At 41.9% G+C, this 19795-nt stretch overlaps 1 protein-coding gene and 1 long non-coding RNA gene across 2 annotated transcripts; both read left to right on the top strand.

Annotated features, from left to right (window-relative positions):
• The first annotated feature begins 2846 nt into the window (after positions 1 to 2846).
• On the top strand, positions 2847 to 19260 carry IER3IP1 (immediate early response 3 interacting protein 1). Its single transcript, XM_003995172.6, has 3 exons — positions 2847 to 3038; positions 16810 to 16911; positions 18095 to 19260. Exons 1-3 carry the CDS (start codon positions 2948 to 2950, stop codon positions 18148 to 18150), a joined length of 249 nt encoding a protein of 82 aa, XP_003995221.1. The 5' UTR covers positions 2847 to 2947; the 3' UTR covers positions 18151 to 19260.
• LOC123381421 lies at positions 3101 to 5905 on the top strand. Its single transcript, XR_006588346.1, has 2 exons — positions 3101 to 4952; positions 5685 to 5905. It is a non-coding gene; the product is annotated as an uncharacterized LOC123381421 (long non-coding RNA).
• Positions 19261 to 19795: the final 535 nt, after the last annotated feature.

Raw genomic sequence — 19795 nt, 5'->3', positions numbered from 1 at the left:
GTATGGAAACCTGTTTGACAATAAATTTCATATTAAAAAAAAAATCAAACCAAACAACACTTGACACAAATGATAAGGAGAAATTTGTATCTGAAATTGAAAACTACTCAGCAGCAGTATCTGATAGAATGTCTAACGTGAACGCATGAAAATGTACCACATGGACATCAACAGCTCAGCACCATGCCCCACGCTCTGATTTTAAATAGGCCTGACCCAGTTGGGTTTTGTTTGTTTGTTTGTTTTTTCAAGCTAGTAAGTTGCAGAATATGCATTTTACCCATTTCTTTGTTTGGAGGCAGATTTTTTTTCTAAGCTGAGACAACTGTTTGATAAATAAATTTTAAAAATTCCAGGCCTTTAAATTTTGTCGGAAGTAGGAACATCAGAGGAACAATTCTTTCAAAAAATATCATCTGCCATTATCAGCTTGGTCTACAAGCCTGGATTTTTGAAAAATAGTGGATCAGATAATGTGGTACTAGCACCTGTACATTATCTTATATTTTAAGCTGCTTTTGCTAGATCTGGAGATTTTGGGGGCTGAAGGAGCCTTAGAGAGCATAATCACCTAATTTTATAGATGAAGTAACAGAGGCCCAGAGAGGTTAACCTGATTCTTTTGAAAATAAAAGAATTGGATCACGTGAGTTGTGACCCAGGGGCGGGTGACACAAAGAGGTAACTGTGAGAGGTTTACCCCACCTCCTCTGCATCTATCCCCCAAATCTCCAGGCATCCCCCATGACCCTCCTCTCCTCATTAAGTATACAATCTAGTAAAACCTATGATTCACTGCAGAAGCAAAGCTTCCAGGCAAGTCCCCCTGGATGCCGTCTCCCCTCTCCCAGCCCAGGGTAGAAATCCTGGATTGGTCACTGTCCACTTACAGGAACAACCTTCCTTCTCTGTCACCAGTGTCAAGTTTTGTGGGCCTTCAGAAACTGGAGGATTTGTTGGTATCCTGTGGTTTCTTTTACTTCCTTTGTCCTCCTGTGTCTCTCCCTACCTGATTTGCATTTAGGGCCGATTTTGGAGATGGTGTTTACGTGTGTCTGTGGGAAATGATATATTTCTTCTTCCCTATAGATACTAACTAGCTGGCCTATTTAAGCTTAATTTCTTCTTGGCAGATTAACTAATTATTCTTTTTTTTTTTTTTTTTCTTCTTTTGACTAGTGTCTCTTCCAGCAGCAGCACATGGGCCTCCAAAGTCCTTTCTGGGACTAATGTGCTGCTTTTCTATTTTCTATTTTAGGGGACCATGAGAAGTTCAGGAGGTGATTAATTTGCATACTTGGCCTCAATATCTAAAATTCAACTTGATCAGACTCAGCCTCTTACTGCTGCTGTCAAAGACAAAGCTAGACACCAGTTACAATGGTAAAGAGATTTTAATCAGTAATATACTGAGACTACTGAGAGGAATAGGAAAGAGAGTCGAATGAGAACTGAACTCAATTTTAATTTGTACAGAGGAGACAGGGCATTTTATTTTATTTTTTTTTTAATGTTTATTTATTTTTGAGACAGAGAGAGACAGAGCATGAACGGCGGAGGGTCGGAGAGAGAGGGAGACACAGAATCTGAAGCAGGCTCCAGGCTCTGAGCGGCCAGCACAGAGCCCGAAGTGGGGCTCGAACTCACGGACCGTGAGATCATGACCTGAGCCGAAGTCGGACGCTTAACCGACTGAGCCACCCAGGCGCCCCAAGACAGGGCATTTTAAAGGGAGAATGAGAGAGAAGAAAAGGAGGTGAACAGGGGCTCTGTCAAGTCAAAAGATGGGAAAAATGACAGAGAGGTGGTCAGTATAAATGTTGACTGGCCAGTTGGGACTGTTAGCTGGCAATTATCAAAGTTAGCATTCTACCCTCCCACAGACACTGGGAAACAAGAGGCCCTATTCTCTCTGAAGATTATATTTTAAAGGAATGGCTTTCAGGTCAGAAAGACACTCCTGAATTACAGGAAATACATATACATCTCAAAGGCACAGAGGAAGGAGTCACAATGTAGGCCTTTTTAAGTAAAACGTTGCAAGAAAGGATGGTCAGGGGCCTATTTTCAGGTTGGCTAGAACAAACAGTAAATACTTTTGGCAGCCTTGAGCTTTCTTTAAGGGGGGCTGGGGTCATCCTAAGGATGTGGGCTTCAGCTATTAGGAACTATGCTACCGTTTAACGGAGGGGCAGGAAAGTGGATGAAATCATTTGTGTTGAGAGTCTAGTTTCCATAGGCTGAGGTTGAGGCCTAGTGGAGAAGAGGGCTCAATAGAGGCCTGGCTAGTTTGATCAAAGATAGACTGTTTCTCACTGAGTAATTTTAGTACATGTCATTTTCACTTTAAAGTTTTAACAAATGTATTTGCCAAAGCCTCTGTTTCTTCATCTGTAAAATAGGAATATTAACATCCCATTCAGCTCTGGGGAGTGTCAAGTACAGTGTATTTCAAAAGAAATACAATGCAAGCCTCACATGTCATTAACAATGTCCTCATAGCCACATTAAAAAAAAAAAAGAGCAGAAGTTAAGGTTAACAATTCACTTTATCTACCTAATATATTTAAAATATTTCAACAGGCAATCAACATTTAAAAATTAACGAAAGATTTGACGTTCTTGTTTTCGTCCTAAGCCTTTGAGATCCCGTGTGTACAGTCTTTCCCACTTTACAGCACCCCAACCGCCACCAGCCACATTTCCAGCTTTGAGCAGCCACGCGTGGCTGGCCACGGCACTGGACCTCACAGGTCTAGACAGCGGAGCCGACCCGCCTGGCTGACGTGAGCGTGGGGCGGGTCCTAGCCCGATGGGGGCGGAGCTTCTGGGAGAGCGCGTTTGGGGCCTGCCCGGCTCCCGTAGGAGAGCGCTGGTCGTGGCGGCGCCACGTCCCCTGCGGCGGCGGGAGAAAGAACGGTCGGGCCTCGGGCGGCTCCGGGAGGCTATGGCCTTTACGTTATACTCGCTGCTGCAGGCGGCCCTGCTCTGCGTCAATGCCATCGCCGTGCTGCACGAAGAGCGCTTCCTCAAGAACAGTGAGTGAGGCCGCGGGGCCGGGCTGGGGGGCGGGGGGGAGGCGGCGGCGGAGCCCCGGGGGAGCGGTGCCCGGTCGGGCCGCGGGAGGGGACAGCCTGGGCCGGGACCGACGGGAGGCCGAGGGCTCTACTCTTAGGGTCCTTCCTTGACGGGAGGAAGCCGAGCCACTTCCGTCTCACCGAGTTTGAGCTCAACAACGGGGTGAAGATTGTTTAACAGGTGCGCCCTGTGTGCCGGACCCCAGGGGTCGGGATGGGGAGGGATACAGAAGACCCAGGGGCGCCCCTGCCCCTGCGGTTTGTTTAGGTTAGTAATTTAATGCACTCGTCTGTGACTGTTTTTAATGGTCAGAAACCTGGGATCTGAGTTTTTAGGTACAGAGGGAGGGGCGTGGCTCATTTTGGAGTGTGGGTAATTAGAAGAATGAACTGATGGAGGGCCGTAGGGTTCCTGGTCTTTGCGGATAGGAGGAAAGGGACAGTGTTCGGATTATCAGGACATCCAGCTACCCACGTTCCTAGAAAAGTTTATGCAGCACAGCTTATTGGATGCCTACAGTGTGCCAGGCTAGAATCTAAGAAGAGCAAGATGAAGACACAATTATGTCCGCTGGTAACTCACAATACAGCGATTTGCGTGCCATCCCGCGCAGGCCACTTTTTGCTGTATGAGGCAAAATTAAGACAGGATAGTCTGTGATGTGACGTCATTTATCTGCACAGGTATGCCAGATACACAAAGGATACCATCATTCGTCTGCAAGCGTACCAGACATATCTGTGTGAATCATTGAAACTCAGACCCATTTATTCCTTCAGACTTGTTGAGCACACACTGTGTGCTGGGCCCATGTAATTAGGAGGTGGGGTTACAGCAGTCCCCCTGCCCTTCTAATGGAAGTTCATTTAAATTAAAAAATGAACAAGGAATAATGACACATATGCAGAATATTGTGAAACAGAAGTGCAGGGAAACGCTGACGTGTGAATCTTTGAAAGCTTCGTGGATGAAGCGGGTCTAACCCAAAATCTGATAAGTGAGTAAACGTTAATTCGGTGAAGGCTAAAGGTTGGGAGAAGTTGGGAGGGTGAGGAGTAACACTGAGTGTGAAAACTGGGGCAGGTGAAAACAAGGTCTTAAACAGAGTAGTGACATGACCAGATTCGTGTTATTTGCAAGATCCTTCTCACTGCAGTGTGGAGAACAGACTGAACAGGGTAGAATAGTGGGTGTGGGAGGCACCATTTCAAACAGGGCAAATAGAAATGGTGGGTATCACATCAGTTGACTGGGTGTAATAATAACTAACACTGAACACCACGTACCAGGATCTGTATCAAGTGCTTTGCTTAGATTATTAACTCGTGTAACCCTCACAACACCCTGTGAGATCGGTACTGTTTTCATCCCCACTTTACAGATGGGAAACCTGACGCGCAAAAGAGAGGAAGTAACTTTTCTATGATCACACAGCTAGAAAGTGGCAGAGCTAGGATTCACCTTAGGCATTCTGACTCAGAAGTCTGTCTCCTCATTAGCATACTATGTAGAAAAGATCTTACGGGGGCTGGATTTTTCTCCCCCAAGAGATACATTGAAGTCCTAACCCTTGGTACCTGTGAAGATGACATTATTTGGAAATAGGGTCTTTCAGGTGTAATCGAGAAGGTCACACTGGATGAGGATGGTCAATGAGGTGTCCATATATGGAGAGAGAGAGACACACAGGGGGAAGAAGGCCAAGTGACAACAGAGGCAGAGAGTGCAGGGATGCAGCTGGACACCGGAGAATGCCAGGAATTGCCGGTAACTACCAGAAGCTGCGAGAGGCATAGATGAGAACGTTCCTCAGAGGCCCCAAAAGGAACCAACTCTGCTGACGCCTTGATTTTGGACTTCCGGTCCCCAGAACTGTGAGAAAACAAATTTCTGTCGTGTTAAGCCATCCAGTTTGCGGCACTTTGTTATGGTAGTCCTGGAGACTAATACCGATCAGGAGATATTTCGAAAGTAGAAAAAGCGAGATTTACTGTTTGGATGTTGGGAATGAGGGAGGGAAGAAAAAGTCAGAGTCGAAGATCTCCTGGTTTTCTGGCTTAAGCACCTGAGTGAAACATAGTACCTTTACCAAGGTGTAGAGAGTACTGGAAGAAAAATGAGGGCAGCAGTGGTGGGTAAGAAGGTGCAAAGATAGTGAAATAAGTTTTGGACGTGGTGAGTTTGAGATTTCTGTGAGATAGGCAAGTGCAGATGTGGAGTAGTCTGTTGGAGTTAAGTCTATAGAACAGAAGCAAGAGTCACAGGAGAGATTGCATTTGAGTTTATCGAGCACAGGTGATGAATGAAGCCACCGCGTAAAGAGAGAAAATCTCTCAGGGAGAGAATAGATGACAAAGAGAATTGGTGACCAGGACAGTCCCAGAATCTCTTTGGGTATTTAATGTTTACGTAGAGATGGGAGAACTGACAGGAGAAGTTGCTGAGTGAGCAAAACAAGAGAAGAGGGAACACGTAGCAGTGGGTTTCACAGAAGCCAAGGAGTGTTAGAAGGAGAGGTAGTACGACAGTGGAACGTTCTGAGGAATAAGGATGGAAAAGTGTCGTAAGCATTCAGAGTAATAGCAGTCATTGGTGATTCTACACAGGTGGCTGTAACTGTGGATAAAATCCAAATTGGAATGTGTTGAGAAGTGAGTGGAAGGTGATAAAATGGAGATCACCATAGCAAATACGATAATAATGAAAAAGACGGAGATCTGCGAGAATTACCAAAACGTGACACCTCTAGAGACACAAAGTGAGCTGTTGGAAAGATGGCACCATTAGACTTGCTTGACACAGCATTGCCACAAACCTCTAATTTGTAGAAAACACAGTATCGGGGAAGTGAAGTAAAGGCAAGCAATGAAGCAAGGTGTGCCTGTCTAACGTTGCGTAAGTTGAAAGTGTACAAGGATCGTTGGCTACACGGATATACTGCGGAACACTTATTACCGCAGTTAGTGTTCTTCACCTCACATAATTGTAATTTTGTTGTTGTGGTTGTGGGGGCGAGAACATTTAAAATTTTCTCTCAAGGCAACTCTCAGGTATACAGTACAGTATCGTTAACCATGGTCACCATGCGGTACGTTAGATCCCTGGAACTCACTCATCTTATCACTGAGTTCGTACCTTTGGACCAGGAACTTCCCATTTGCCTCACTGCTCAACCCCGGGCAGCCACCATATTACTCTGTTTCTGTGAATTTGATGTTTGTAGATCCCACATGTAAGTGAGATGATACAATATTTGTCTTTGACTTAATTTCACTTGCTGAAAATCTGTCAGGGTATACTCATGTTGCCACAAATGACAGCTTTCTCTTTTTTGTGGCTGAATAATACTCCACCTTATATATACACACCACATTTCCTTTTTCTGCTCATCTGTCAGTGGGCACCTAAGTTGTTTCTTGGCATTATTGTGAATAATGCAGTGAACAGGGGCGTGCAGATATCTCAAGATAGTGATTTCGTCTCTTGGATACATTCTCAGAAGTGAGATTGCTGGATCATGTAGTAGTTCTGTTTTTAATTTTTTTGAGGAACCTCTACACTATTCTTCATCGTGACTGTACCCATTTACATTTCCCTCAACCGAGCACAAGGGTTCCCTTTTTCCACATCCTTGCCAGCATTTATTATCTCTTGTCTCTCCCCCCCTCCCCCTGCATCTACAGTTTGGGTGTTTTTTGTTTGTTTTTGTTTTTTATTTTGAGAGAGCGAGCACGTGAGCGCGAGCAGGGGAGGGGCAGAGAGAGGGAGAGACAGAATCCCAAGCAGGCTCTGCGTGGTTAGTGCAGAGTCTGATGGGGGGCCGGAGCCCACGAACCACGAAATCATGACCTGAGCTGAGATCCAGAGTCAGACACTTAACCATCTGAGCTCCCCAAGTGTCTCTATCTCTTGTTTTTTGTTTTTTGGGGTTTTTTTTGATAATGGCCATTCTAACAGGTGTGAAATGATTTCTCATTGTGGTTTTGATTTGTATTTCTCTGATGATAAGTGATATTGAGCACCTTTTCATATACTTGTTGGCCATTTTTGTGTCTTTAAAAAATGTCTATTCAAATCTTCTACCCATTTTTTAAAAATTTTATTTTGCAAGAGAGCTTGGGATTCTCTCTCTCTCCCTCTTTTTCTGCCTCTCCCCTGCTCTCTCTCTATTCCTCTCTCTCTCTCTCTCTCTCTCTCTCTGTCTCACTTTCTCTCAAAATAAATAAACTTTTAAAAAGATGAATATATTAATACTTGGTATTAATACTTAATATTATTGATATACAGATTTAATGCAATGTCTATCAAAATTCCAGTTGGCTTTTTACAGAAACTGACACGTTGCTTTTAAAGGAAATGGACCCAGTATTGCCAAAATGATCTTGAAAGAGAATACAATGCCCAGACCTTACTCTAGACCTGCATTAATATTTTCTAGAAGTGAAGTTCACCAGTGTCTTTTCCAAAATTTTCTGCAGGTGACTTAGCTTTTTGCCCCTAAATGAAAATTACTGCTACAAAACTGTTGGAATGCCCTGGAAATGTTAATACTTTGCCTCCTAGAACTTTGTCTTCATTTCCTCTTCTCTCCAGAAGTAGCACAGATATTTTATCTGAACGTGTGTTTTGAATATGGTCCCAGAGCTAAGGAGAAACCTACATTGTCATACCTTAAGTGGATAAGCTGTTTTAAAACATTTAAGGGACGCCTGGCTGGTTAAGTCAGTAGAGCATACAGCTCTTGATCTCAGGGTCGTGAGTTCAAGCCCCACATTGGGCATGGAGCCTACTTAAAAATAACAACAACAACACCTTTATTTAGGGGTGCCTGGCTGGCTCAGTCGGGGGACGGTAGGACTCGGTTTTGAGTTTGACCCTCATGTGATTACTACTACAAAAAAAAAATAATAAAAAACAAAATATCTAGCGAACTATGGAAAGAGCCCAAATGTCCATCAGCTAGTGAATGGATAAAGAAGATGTGATATATATGCACAATGGAATATTACTTGGCCATCAGAAAGAATGAAATCTTGTCATTTGCAATGATGTGGATGGACTTAGAGTATATTGTGCTAAACAAAATAAGTCAGAGAAAAACAAATACCATATGATTTCACTCATATGTGGAAGTTAAGAAACAAAACAGAGAAACATGGGAAAGAGGAAGAAACAAACCATAAGAGACTCTGAATGATAGAGAATAAACTAAGGGTTGATGGAGGGAGGTGGGTGGGAGATGGGTTAAATGGGTGATGGGTATAAGGGGGGCACTTGTGATGAGCACTGGGTATTGTCTGTAAGTGATGAAGCACTTGAATACTCCTGAAACCAATACTGTACTGTATGTTAACTAACTGGAATTTGAATAAAAATTTGACAAGATTTTAAAAAGTTAAATAGTAAAAAAAAAAAAAAACTATGTTTTAATATAGAATTTTAAAATATTTTAAGTATTTGTTAAATATTGTTTATGTAAGCTCTTAACTCTTACCTAGATTTTTAACCTCCTCAGTGGTCCCCTCCCTCCAATTTTGTTTCTCTTTGTTCTACCCTCCATGAGAAGCTGAACGTGTTCCTCAGTGGTTTGAAATTCTTGAATTTTCTAACATCCATAGCCTTTAATATAAAAGTCAGACTTCCTCGTGTGACTTATAAACTCACATCACATTATGATGTGTCCCTTCCTCCCTTTCCTTCCCTTCTTTGACCCTTCTGCAGTATTTACCCCATGTGCCATTCTTACCATGGTTCTCTCTCTTCTCTACTCATACTTCTCCGCCTTCAGTGACTTTGACTTAGGTCAGAATGACCTTTAAGGCATATCTTTGCCATTTGCCTCTCCCAGAAACCATCACTGACCTATTCCGTGGGCCGTAGCACCACTGCAGTTTCATTCCGTCTTTTCCAGTAGGCTGATGACAGGGATTCTCTCATTTTTACAATTCCATCAGTCAGTGAGTATTTTCTAAGTAACTGAATAATGTTACCATTATCGTATTCTTGCAATTCCTGATTTGAGAGCTGTATGTTTATTCAAACAGTTGAACCAGTATTTTGATTGCAGTGCAGAGAATGTGTTGTATCCTCTAGTGTTTCACAATGACACAAATTCCCCTTTTGTGCAAGGAAAAAAAAAAAGACATAGTGTATTTTAATACCTGTCCAAATTATTCTTACTAGTTTTTGCTTATGGTGCCCAGTATGTATCCCTTTGACGAGGATCATGTCCAGTAGTAGTTATGAGTGCTACAAAAGAAGCATTTCGTACATGAAACATTATGAGTCCACTCTGGCTGCCATAACAGAATATCATAGCCTGGGTGGCTTAAACAACAGAAATTTATTTTCGCACAGTTCTAGAGGCTGGAAGTCTGAGATAAGGGTGCCAACATGGTTGAGTTCTGGTGGGGGTATTCTCGCTTGCAGATGTGTCCTCACATGGCTAGGTGGAAGTGAGGAGGGGAATCGAGATCTCTTTCTTCCTCTTTTTTTGTTAGGCCACAGTCCTATCAAATTAGTGCCTTGCCCTTATGACCCACGTAACCATACTTAGCTCCTTAAGACCCCATCTCCATGTAAGCTTCAACACAGGAATGTGGGGAGAACACAATTCAGTCCATCGCAAGTAATTAAAATATTATTACAAGGTATTTTGGTTCAGGGTTTAAGTGACTGCTCCAAAGCCAATGTAATATTAGAGTTTAGAGTAGTGAGATCTGTAACTATATGTCTGTAAATATATACTCCTGAAAAGCATTTGTTGAATTTCATCACAGATTAAGCAGAAATTATTACATTGGGCTGAGAATTACGTGGACCCATGAGAGATTAGTCCAAGTGTACCAGATCGTTTACTTCAACCTTGATCTTGTTGATCAAAGTAATTTTTTCTTTTTTTTAATGTTTGTTTAGAGAGAGAGAGAGCTAGAGTTCGTGTCCTCTCTCTCTCTCTCTCTCTCTCTCTCTCTCTCTCTCTCTCTCGCATGTGTGGGGGAGGGGCAGAGAGAGAGAGGGAGTGAGAGAATCCCAACAGGCTCCGTGCTGTCAGCTCAGAGCCTGATGCAGGGCTTGATCCCATCAACCATGAGATCATGACCTGAGCCGAAATCGAGTTGTGTGCTCAACCCAGTGAGCCACCCAGGCACCCCTTAATCAAGGTAATTTTTTAAAACGTATGTTAGCAGAATTCTTTGTGTAGTTTATTAGGTACTTTCACATCTGTGATGGCATTTGATTCACATACAAACTTGGTGACATTGACAGAGTGAAGCACACTCATCTCTTTTGCAGGTGTGGAAACTGATCTTAGAGAGGCTGAGATTTGCCCAGGGTCAGCCAGCCCTCAGAACAGTAGCTAATGCTTTTCTTCAGAATGTATTTAGCTGAAGGTTTTTGGCTCAATCTGGATGGATTGCTATTTTGTGTATGACTTTTTGAAGTCTGGGCAGCAGAAGAACATGTTTGGTGTTTGCTAATAAGTAACTTTTATATTTAATTCTATTCCTAAAATTATGGCAGCTGGCCAGTGCTGGCAGGCCTTATCATTTATTCTTTTCTAGGCCCTCTAGCTATGGAAGTGTCAAGAGAGCTGCAGAATTAAATCTTTCTCCTTTAAAAAAAAAAAAAAAAAAGGACAAAACTCTTTCAAGCTTTTGGCCAGCTTCCTTAGGAAAACAACCGAGACTCCCTAAGTAGCAGTTGGAGGGAAAGCTATTTGTTAGAGTAAAAGAATAATCCATGGCACCTGGTCTTTTACTTGTCACTCTTGTGTTTGTCCATAGAGTATCTAGACAGATGATTTACTCTCTACCCAAAATTTAGTTTTCATTCTAGGGACTTGAGAATAGAGACTAGGCTAAAGCTAACTGATAACTTACTGTTTATTTTGGAGACAGAGAGAGACATACTGTGAGCAGGGGACAGGCAGACAGAGAAGGAGACAGTCTCCAGCCTCTGAGCTGTCAGCACAGAGCCCGACACGGGGCTCAAACCCACAAACAGCAAGATCATGACCTGAGCCAAAGTCATATGCTTAACCAACTGAGCCTCCCAGGTGCCCCAGAAATTATGTTTTCTGATAAAAACTGGGTGTGTAGAAACAAGTCCTTTTTACCTAGATCTAAGAGATTGTGGCTGTGGGTGGAAAGGATTGATTTTAGTAATGATAACTTCCGAAAAGCAAGTGAAGGAAATGAAACCAACAATTCCATTTAAAGCTGGTTTGGTTTGACTTGATTTGATTTTTTTTATATATATATAATTTATTGTCAAGTTGGCTGACATACAGTGTATATATACAGTGTGGTCTTGGTTTTGGGAGTAGATTCCCGTGATTCATCATTAAAGCTTGTTTTAAAATGTAATTTTAAATATTCAGAGTGATTCCTGAATGAAACCTCTCTACTTGTAGACTGTCTCTACCCTCAGGGGGTTCATGCTCTGCAGAGGAACTTCTAATTGCAGAGGGGATTCTCCAGTGGATGAACATCTTTACAGGCTTTCTTTTGAAATTTCACTTTTCTTTATCGGTGTAATGTATAATGTGTGTGTGGTGTTTAAAGTCAAAAAGCTCTTGTGTTTGTAAAGAAAGATAGAAGCCTCCTGCCCCATCTCTTCAACCTGAGCTTCATTTCTTAAAAGCAATTATTTTCAACTCTTCCAAGTTTCGAATCCCTGACTTACTGCTGTGGAAGGGTTTTTAGTATAATTATACCATCATCAGCACATTTGTTCTTGTGTGAGCACAAGTACACACACATTTCCCCTACCCCATCTCTCCCATTTTCAGCCAATTATTGGTGATATCTGTATTCCATATTTAACATTACTATCACTGAATATTGCTCACAGCTGAGCAATAAAAAAAAAAAAAAACCGTGCTGTCATTCTTCTAGATTTTTTTTGGTGGTTTGGTTATAGGATTCTAGATTGGAACTAATTTTTCTTCAGTGCTTTTTTTGAAGGCATTGTTTCACTTAATTTTCTAATTTCCAGTATTGATGTTAAGAAGTCTGATGCCATTCTGTTTCCTGATTCTTTGTGCAACCTGACTGGTCTCTCTGAAAGGCTTTAGGGTGTTCTCCTTATCTTCAGAGGTCTGAGAATGTACAATAATGTGTGCCTCCCCCTGCCCCCCCATTAAGCTCTTCTCTGATGGGGCCCTTTTGGCCTAAAGGCTCATGTCCTTCAGTTCTGTAATATTATCTCTTAATGTTTCGTTGATGATTTCTTCCTGTTTTTCCTTCTCTCTGGAACTCGTTATTTTGACAGGTATATACCCTTTGTTAGCCTTGTCGAATAGGTTTTCTCAACTTAATCTGTCAACCTCTTGAACTTGTTATGCTAACATAGCAAGAACAAGAGCTCCATCTTGATTCCTTAATGTTCCTTTTTATGGCATCCTGTTCTTGTTCCATAGGTCCAATAGCTTTACTCTCTATAGATGTTCATTTTAAAAAATGTGTTGTGGGGTGCCTGGCTGGCTTAGTCAGTAGAACATGCGACTCTTGATCTTGAGGTCGTGAGTTTGAGCCCCATGTTGGGCATAGAGATTACTTAAAAAAATGAAATAAAAAATTAAACCAGTCACTGTAAATACATGAATAGTAAAAATGTTTTCTTCTACTTCTTGCATTGTCTCTTCCTCCGAGTCTCTTTTTCTGTTTTTGTTCTCTTTCCATGTTACAGATTGTTTCTTTTTGACTTCATTTTTTTTTTTAATTTTTAAAAATGTTTTCATTTATTTTTGAGACAGAGAGAGACAGAGCACAAGCAGGGTAGGGGCAGAGAGCAAGGGAGACACAGAATCCGAAGCAGGCTCCAGGCTCTGAGCTGTCAGCACAGAGCCCGACGCGGGGCTCGAACTCACAGACTGTGAGATCATGACCTGAGCCGAAGTCGGACGCTTGACCGACTGAGCCCCCCAGGCGCCCCTTGACTTCATTTTTAAGTGTAAGGCTCAGAGGGGCTCATTGGAAGCCATGGGTGTGGTTGGGGCTTGTTTGCTGTTGGGCCTCACTGGTGCTTAAAGTTGTCTGGCTGAGGATCCCACCCCGGATATCAGTATCTGAAGTCTTTCTTCCTCGGCCGCTGGCCAATTACCAGAGTAATTTTCTAACTTCTTGCCTGCAGAATGTCAGTGTTCCGTGATCAGACTTAGAGGCGCGCGGGGAAAATGGGCAAGAGCCTGGCACTTCGGTGTGCAGATTTTCACTCCCTCCGCTCACACTGGATACCCCTCACTCTGGAGCTTCTTTGGTTCTCTGCTGAGAGTGAACCTCTTGCCTTTGATGGTGTGAGTGGCACGCCCTTCTGTCAGGTCAGTCCGGGGACGGAGATGGGAGGGCAGGGGGCAGCCCACTGCTCATTTGTAGACTTTCACTGAGTCCTCTTTTTCCTTCCTGTTGTCCACACCGACGCTTTGAGCTTCCTCTCACCTTCCCAGGGTCTCAGTCTCAGCACCGTTCACCTCAGTGTTCCATTGTGCACTTCCTGCAGGGTGCAGGTGTCTAGCTTTCTCTTAGAGTCAGTCATTCTTCTTCATTTATTTCTTATTGTTCAAATTTTGATTGACTTCTCTGGCCTGGAAACGTGTCTCTTGTTAGTCTGGATTCTCTGTTGTCATTTTTAGTAGGGTTTCACAGGTGAAAGCTAAGATAAAAGTGTGTATCCACTGATGAGGTTCAAGGTTCAGGACATGCTACCCCAAACTATGACACCTTGGCAGTATTGAGTATTTTCAGCTGAAGGAGCTTGAGAGAATGGCAGACGCAGGAAGGTCACCCTCCCCATCTGCTCCCGCCTTGCCCTCCTTTCCCAAAGCAGGAGCTTAGTCTCCCTTGAGGATCTCACCAGAATGCAAGACTGTATAAACAAACCTTGTTACTTTCCCACCATTTATTACCCCCATTCTCAGCTCAAACTCCTTTATCTTACCAGTTTTTCACAAATGTATTGTTTCTTTGTCTCAAAAGTTTCCTGCTCTGGTCACTACTTTGAAGTGACTGAAGCCTTCTCTGAAGGCTCCCAGGTACATGTAAAAAGTTAATAGAGTTTGTATGCTTTTCTCCTGTTTATCTGTTTTTATCAGTTTAATTTTCGGACGTAGCCAGGGACCCCAGGAGGGTCAAGGTCAACTTTTTCCTCCCCGACCCCATCGTGTTGAACCAGAACCACACTGCATTTTCGTGGTGCAGAACTGTCACAGAGGCTTCTGTAAGTCCGTTATCCCAGCCATGTTGCTTTCCCATAGAAGTTTTCCTGTAGCAGTTATGCAGGTTGGACCCTGACACCGCTGCTGGTGGGACGTCATTCTGTGTGTCCTGTGTGTCTGCGGAGTCTGATACGAAATCGTGTTGCCACACTGTAAGTAGGTGAAGGCTGGTGCCACAGTTTGAACTTAAATTACAAAAAGAGGATTGCCATTCAGTGGCGAATGCTGGCTGAGCTGCTGGAAGAGTGAGACAGTTATTTGGAGGAAAGACATTGTAGTAAAATTCGTAATACATTAAAAGCAAATGCTGGGAAAGCAGCATAAGTACATTTGCTTGCTGGAGAGAGTACGTCTGGAGGTGGAAGGGTAACGTTGCCCAGGCAAGATGCAGGTATATTTTCTAAAATTATTTTTAGCTTGGGTAGATGTATACATTTAATATTGGAGGACCTGCCCCCCTCCCCTAAAGCTACAATGGATTGATTTGTTCATGTTATAACTTGCTGCGTCGTAAAAATTAAGAAATAGAGTTCTTTGGAAGTCTTCGTCTGTGGTCCTAGAATTTACCTAATTTCACGTTGTCCCAGATTAACCCAGATAATTCACTTCAATTCTACAAACATTCACTAAGTACTTGCAGTGGGGTGGGGGTGTGGGAGAGTGGGAAGGTGAAGAAAGTGTAAATTTAGTCCCTGTCTTCCAGGGTTTTATACAGTCGAATGAGAGACAGTTGAAAACAACTAACCAAGAAGGAGAACAGAGTCACTACAGTCAGTCAGCTATTTGGGGAACAAAGAGAAAGAAGGTTCATTATGATATGAGAGGAATGTCGAAAAGGCCCTGACACTGAAGGCAGTGACTCAGAAGCTGTCTTTAACATGTACCACAATTAGTGGGCATTGAGAGTGATGAGGAACACGTGGAGGGTGGTGATGGGATATTGGGCAAGAATGTGAGTTTAAGGAGTTTGAACTTTATTCAGTAGGCAGTGGGAATCATCACATGATTGTGAGGTAGAAAGATCTGACCCTTTAAGGGAGAAAACTCACAGGGTTAAGACAGCTAGATTACAGAGGCATCTGGTGAAAGAGTCTTGCAAGAGATGGTGTAGGGTCGGACTGTGGTGGTGTCTGTACTGGGGGAGCCCAACAAAGAGTGACACCCCTGCCGACTGGGAAGGCCGTCAGCACAACACAAGCTAGGCCCTGAGGGGAGAGTGCTAGTCAGAACACATCAGCTCTGTTGTGAACTTGATTTTTAAATTACTTTTATCCCACAGCATATCTCAGTGTTGATGTGACACAAAAAAGCAAACAGCCATCTTTTAACCTTTATTTCAACCAAATAAAAGTTGACTAAATGAGTTACAGTCTTGTTACCTGAGACTTGGTTCTTTCGTGTATAAAATAAAGACCGTCTTTGAGATTAAGGGCCAACCTGTCAGGAATTAAGCCCTACAGTCATGGGAGATACAAAATAATTGAAGATGTGAGAAGTGGGCCTGAAATGCGGACAAGAGACAGCCTGCAGAAATGAGGACTTGTAGGTCTTCAGAAGAATGTATGACAATAAAGAACTAGCAGGTAAAGGGGAAAAAATAATGTTTTATAATATCAGGAAAAGGATGCAGAAGGTAAAAGACTCATTTACAGAGAATAAGTGGGGTAGCGGGCTCGGTTCCTCAGCTCTGAATTGAGAAATGAGGAGAGTGATGGAGGGGAAAGTCCCCTGCCCTTGCTGGTGGGATGGAGCACAGCTCTCAGAAAGCCTAATAAGCAAGCGCCACCAGCTAGGTGTCCCTTAACATTTCCTCAAGTAATGTAGCCGGTATGTCTCAGCTGCAACATTTTCATACTGATACTGTGTTGGATCTTAGAAATTCTGATTTGAGCTAATTAATTATTGAGTTTGACAGTATGCCTTGCTTTTCAGTTTTGACCTGGAAAATGTTTTGTTTAAAAAAGGAGGAAAGGGACGCCTGAGTGGCTCAGTCAGTTGGGCATCCGACTTTGGCCCAGGTCACGATCTCACGGTTCGTGGGTTCTGGCCCCGCGTCGGACTCTGTGCTGACAGCTCAGAGCCTGGACCCTACTTCGGAGTCTGTGTCTCCCTCTCTCTCTGCCCATCCCCTGCTCGTGCTCTCTCTCTCTCTCTCTCTCTCTCAAAAATAAAGAAATATTAAAAGAAAATTTTTCAAAAGGAGGAAAAAACCAGTCAGCATGTCACAACAATCATATTCACTGAATTAAACACCGTGGAATAATTTAGACCTTATATATAAAGTACTATATAATATAGTACTTTATAAAATCAAACTGGAAATAAGATTGTTGCTGCTATCAAAAAGTAAAGAATATACAATATTTAATCAGTACTGTATAACTTTGAAGTCAGATGCCTTTATATTTTATGTCTTTAACAATGACTCAAGCTAATTTTTCAGAAGATGACTAATGAGGAAGCAAGGTGAGTGCATAACAAATTTTAACACAGCTAATCATTTTTATATCATGCAGTTGGCTGGGGAACAGACCAGGGAATTGGTGGATTCGGAGAGGAGCCAGGAATTAAATCTCAGCTAATGAACCTTATTCGATCTGTAAGAACTGTGATGAGAGGTAAGAAGAAAAACTAGTGAAACACTCTTTAAAGTTTTAATTTTGCGGTGTTGGTTTAAGTAGCAAAGCTTCTGAGGGTGAACATCATCACATACTGTTTTTGTGACAATTTTTATTCTCTTTAGCCTGGCTTTACTGTTCAGAAGCTACTGGTTTCTTTCTTAGTTTACCTCTCATTTCTGTCTAAACCACTTGAAGCAAATGGAATGCTCAGTGGTAGAATCTGTTCGCATGACCTGAAACCTGTTCTCAGACCTGAAAGCAGTGTTCTTGCCTTTTGGAAATTCTGTTGCTTCAAGTAGTAAAGTCATCTAGAGTCCTACAAGGCTTTTGAGAGAAGAACAAAAGTCCTGTGTCTGCCATTCTATTGGAAATTATTTTAGTGCAACTGAAGAAAAAAGGGTTCAAAACTTATTTAAAACAATTAAAATTAGGGCCTCTCTCTCTCCCGCTTTATTAGCTGTTTTGATCACAAGTTTGGATAGAATGGTAAATAAGTTCACTCTCAATTTAGTGGTGAAATGGGTTACCTGGCTGGCTCAGGAGCATGCCGCTCTTGATCTCAGGGTCGTGAGTTCGAGCCCCATGTGGGGTGTAGAGATTACTTAAATAAATAAAAGTTAAGAAATTTAGTGGTGAAACTGGAGTCTTTGCTCTTTGTTTTTGTTGTTTGTTTGGGGGCGGGGAGGGGCAGAAGGAGAGGGAGAGAACCTCAAGCAGGCTTCATGCCCAGCCCTACCCAGCATGGAGCTCCAGTCAGGGTGAGGCTTGATTTCACAACCCATGAGATTATGACCTTAGCTGAAATCAAGAGTTGGATGCTTAACTGGCTGAGCCACCCAGGCGCCTTGTGCTCTTCATTTGTAACATCAAGTGTCACAGCCATGTGGGTCTACTTCTGCCTGGGTCCACTGTGCTGCTGTGTTCCCAGCATTGCACCAGCACCATTCACACATGCTTCGTATTGATCTCGTTGCACCAGGTGACGCTTACCCCAGTCACACAAGCCCTCTTTATAATAAGTTTTGGATCTTATGATCCAGTGCACGTTCCTTTGTCACAAGTGTTTGCAACATGATTATGAATGACATTGGTAGAGATTTTCATCCTTCCTGGATGCTAGTAACTATTACTTTTTTTCTGCTATTTTCTTTATAGTAACAAACTTTTTTTTTCTTTGCAGTGCCATTGATAATAATAAACTCAATTGCAATTGTATTACTCTTATTATTTGGGTGAAGAACAGTGGGGGAAATGGAGACTCAGAAGAAGAGATGCCAGCAGAAGTTATTACTTCGGTCATTATTGGAATATACATGTCTTCGCTGGTCGTCCTTGCACTTGACAAAAATGTAAACCTGACAATAAAACCAGAGTCCTATTTATCTGATTTTTTTACAAATGTTGCATTTATAATTTCATTATAAAAAAAATTAGGCCATCAGAGGCAGTAACAATCCAAGATTGGGATACATTTGATTGCTAACTGTTAATAAAAGTTCATGCTATGGTAAAGATTGTTAAAAGGGTACAGGACTGTCACGTTTATAGAGATTTTTCTCTCTCACTTCTCAGGGATAAATTTTCAATGTTTTGAAGTTCCTCATGACGTGGCTATGATGTGAGAGTGTTTATCTTCCTACATAAAATTTAAAGAATTTTTTAAAAGTGATTACTACAGATAAAATGATAAATAGGTAATTTGGATAATTTTTCTTTGAACTCTTTATTTTGTCTATGTATCATCTTGGCTGTGACAAATTCAAATTTATAGAACTATTGAGCAATACTCTCTGATTTCAGGGAGAATTCTAATTTTGTGAGTCAGATAGTCACATGATAGTTGTGCTTTTTTTTCGTGCATTTGTTATTTTATTAATTGGCCTGAATGATGAGAACAGACCACTCTCTACATATTCCCATTGGTAGAAAAATCTGTGCGAAAAAGTCTACGCCCTTTTTTCAATAATGACTTTTTTAAAATCTGCATAAATATTAGGCTGCAAGAGCAATCCTGAACGATCACAAGTAAACTATACTATATAAGACTATTGTGAAGTATTTACCTCTCCCCCAAATTATCACATTTCCGTTTTTTGGAGTAGCAAACTAAGGGGTATAATTCTTTATTCTGTCAATAGAGAGTCATGCTAGATAAGTTTTTCGTTTTGTTTTTATGTCTTAGACCATCCCATCTTTGCTCATCCATTAATACAGTTTTATGCAGGAAGATTCAAACTATGTAAATGGTTTTTTTCTGGAAATTATCAGTTATGATAGTTTAAAGGAATAGAATGCCATCTTTGTTATAGGACAACATTTGTAAATAAAGTTAAATTTCCAAGTCAAGCATTTGTTTTTTGTACCTTACCTGTCAGTGTTAACTGAATCCCGTTTCGTGTGTGACTTGTTTTATACTTGCTTTGCTGTAAAATCACTGAGCATAGGTTTAATGAAAGTAAACATCACACTTTTTTTCTTCAGTGAATTAACTGAATTGCTGATTGCATCAAAGAGACTCATGAGCAACTTTTATTCCATGACTTAAGTTACTTCTAGAACTTTGGAGCAGGTATTGAATGCCTGTTGGCCATGCCTGAATTAGATGACCTTTGGGTCGCAGGCTCGCAGCTGAACTGAAGAGATGTACCTGGGATTCTTAGTTGATTATCTGGCTCATGTGAATAACTAACATATAACATAACTTAGAGGCAGTGTTCTTTTGGCCTTACAAAGATCCGATGCAGGAGCCCAAGTTTAATCCACTGGACAGATTCAAAAGATGCAGTTGTTTGAGAGCACTCTGAGGCTTTACAGAATTTTTGAAGGAAAGGAGAAAGAGACCTTAACCTGATGCCATTTCTCATGTAAAACTTTACAGCAC

This window comes from Felis catus, chromosome D3 (genome assembly GCF_018350175.1).
Source record: "Felis catus isolate Fca126 chromosome D3, F.catus_Fca126_mat1.0, whole genome shotgun sequence".
In the NCBI taxonomy this organism is placed as follows: domain Eukaryota; kingdom Metazoa; phylum Chordata; class Mammalia; order Carnivora; family Felidae; genus Felis; species Felis catus.
The sequence above is the reverse complement of the archived record's forward strand: the minus strand, read 5'-3'. Positions and strand labels throughout refer to the sequence as shown.

Excerpts from the sequence above, each read along its gene's own strand:
- IER3IP1 (XM_003995172.6), top strand. The coding sequence starts at position 2,948 with ATGGCCTTTACGTTATACTCGCTGCTGCAGGCGGCCCTGCTCTGCGTC. Across the intron at positions 3,039-16,809 it reads AGAGCGCTTCCTCAAGAACA|TTGGCTGGGGAACAGACCAG; the intron begins GTGAGTGAGGCC and ends TATATCATGCAG. Across the intron at positions 16,912-18,094 it reads TGTAAGAACTGTGATGAGAG|TGCCATTGATAATAATAAAC; the intron begins GTAAGAAGAAAA and ends TTTTCTTTGCAG.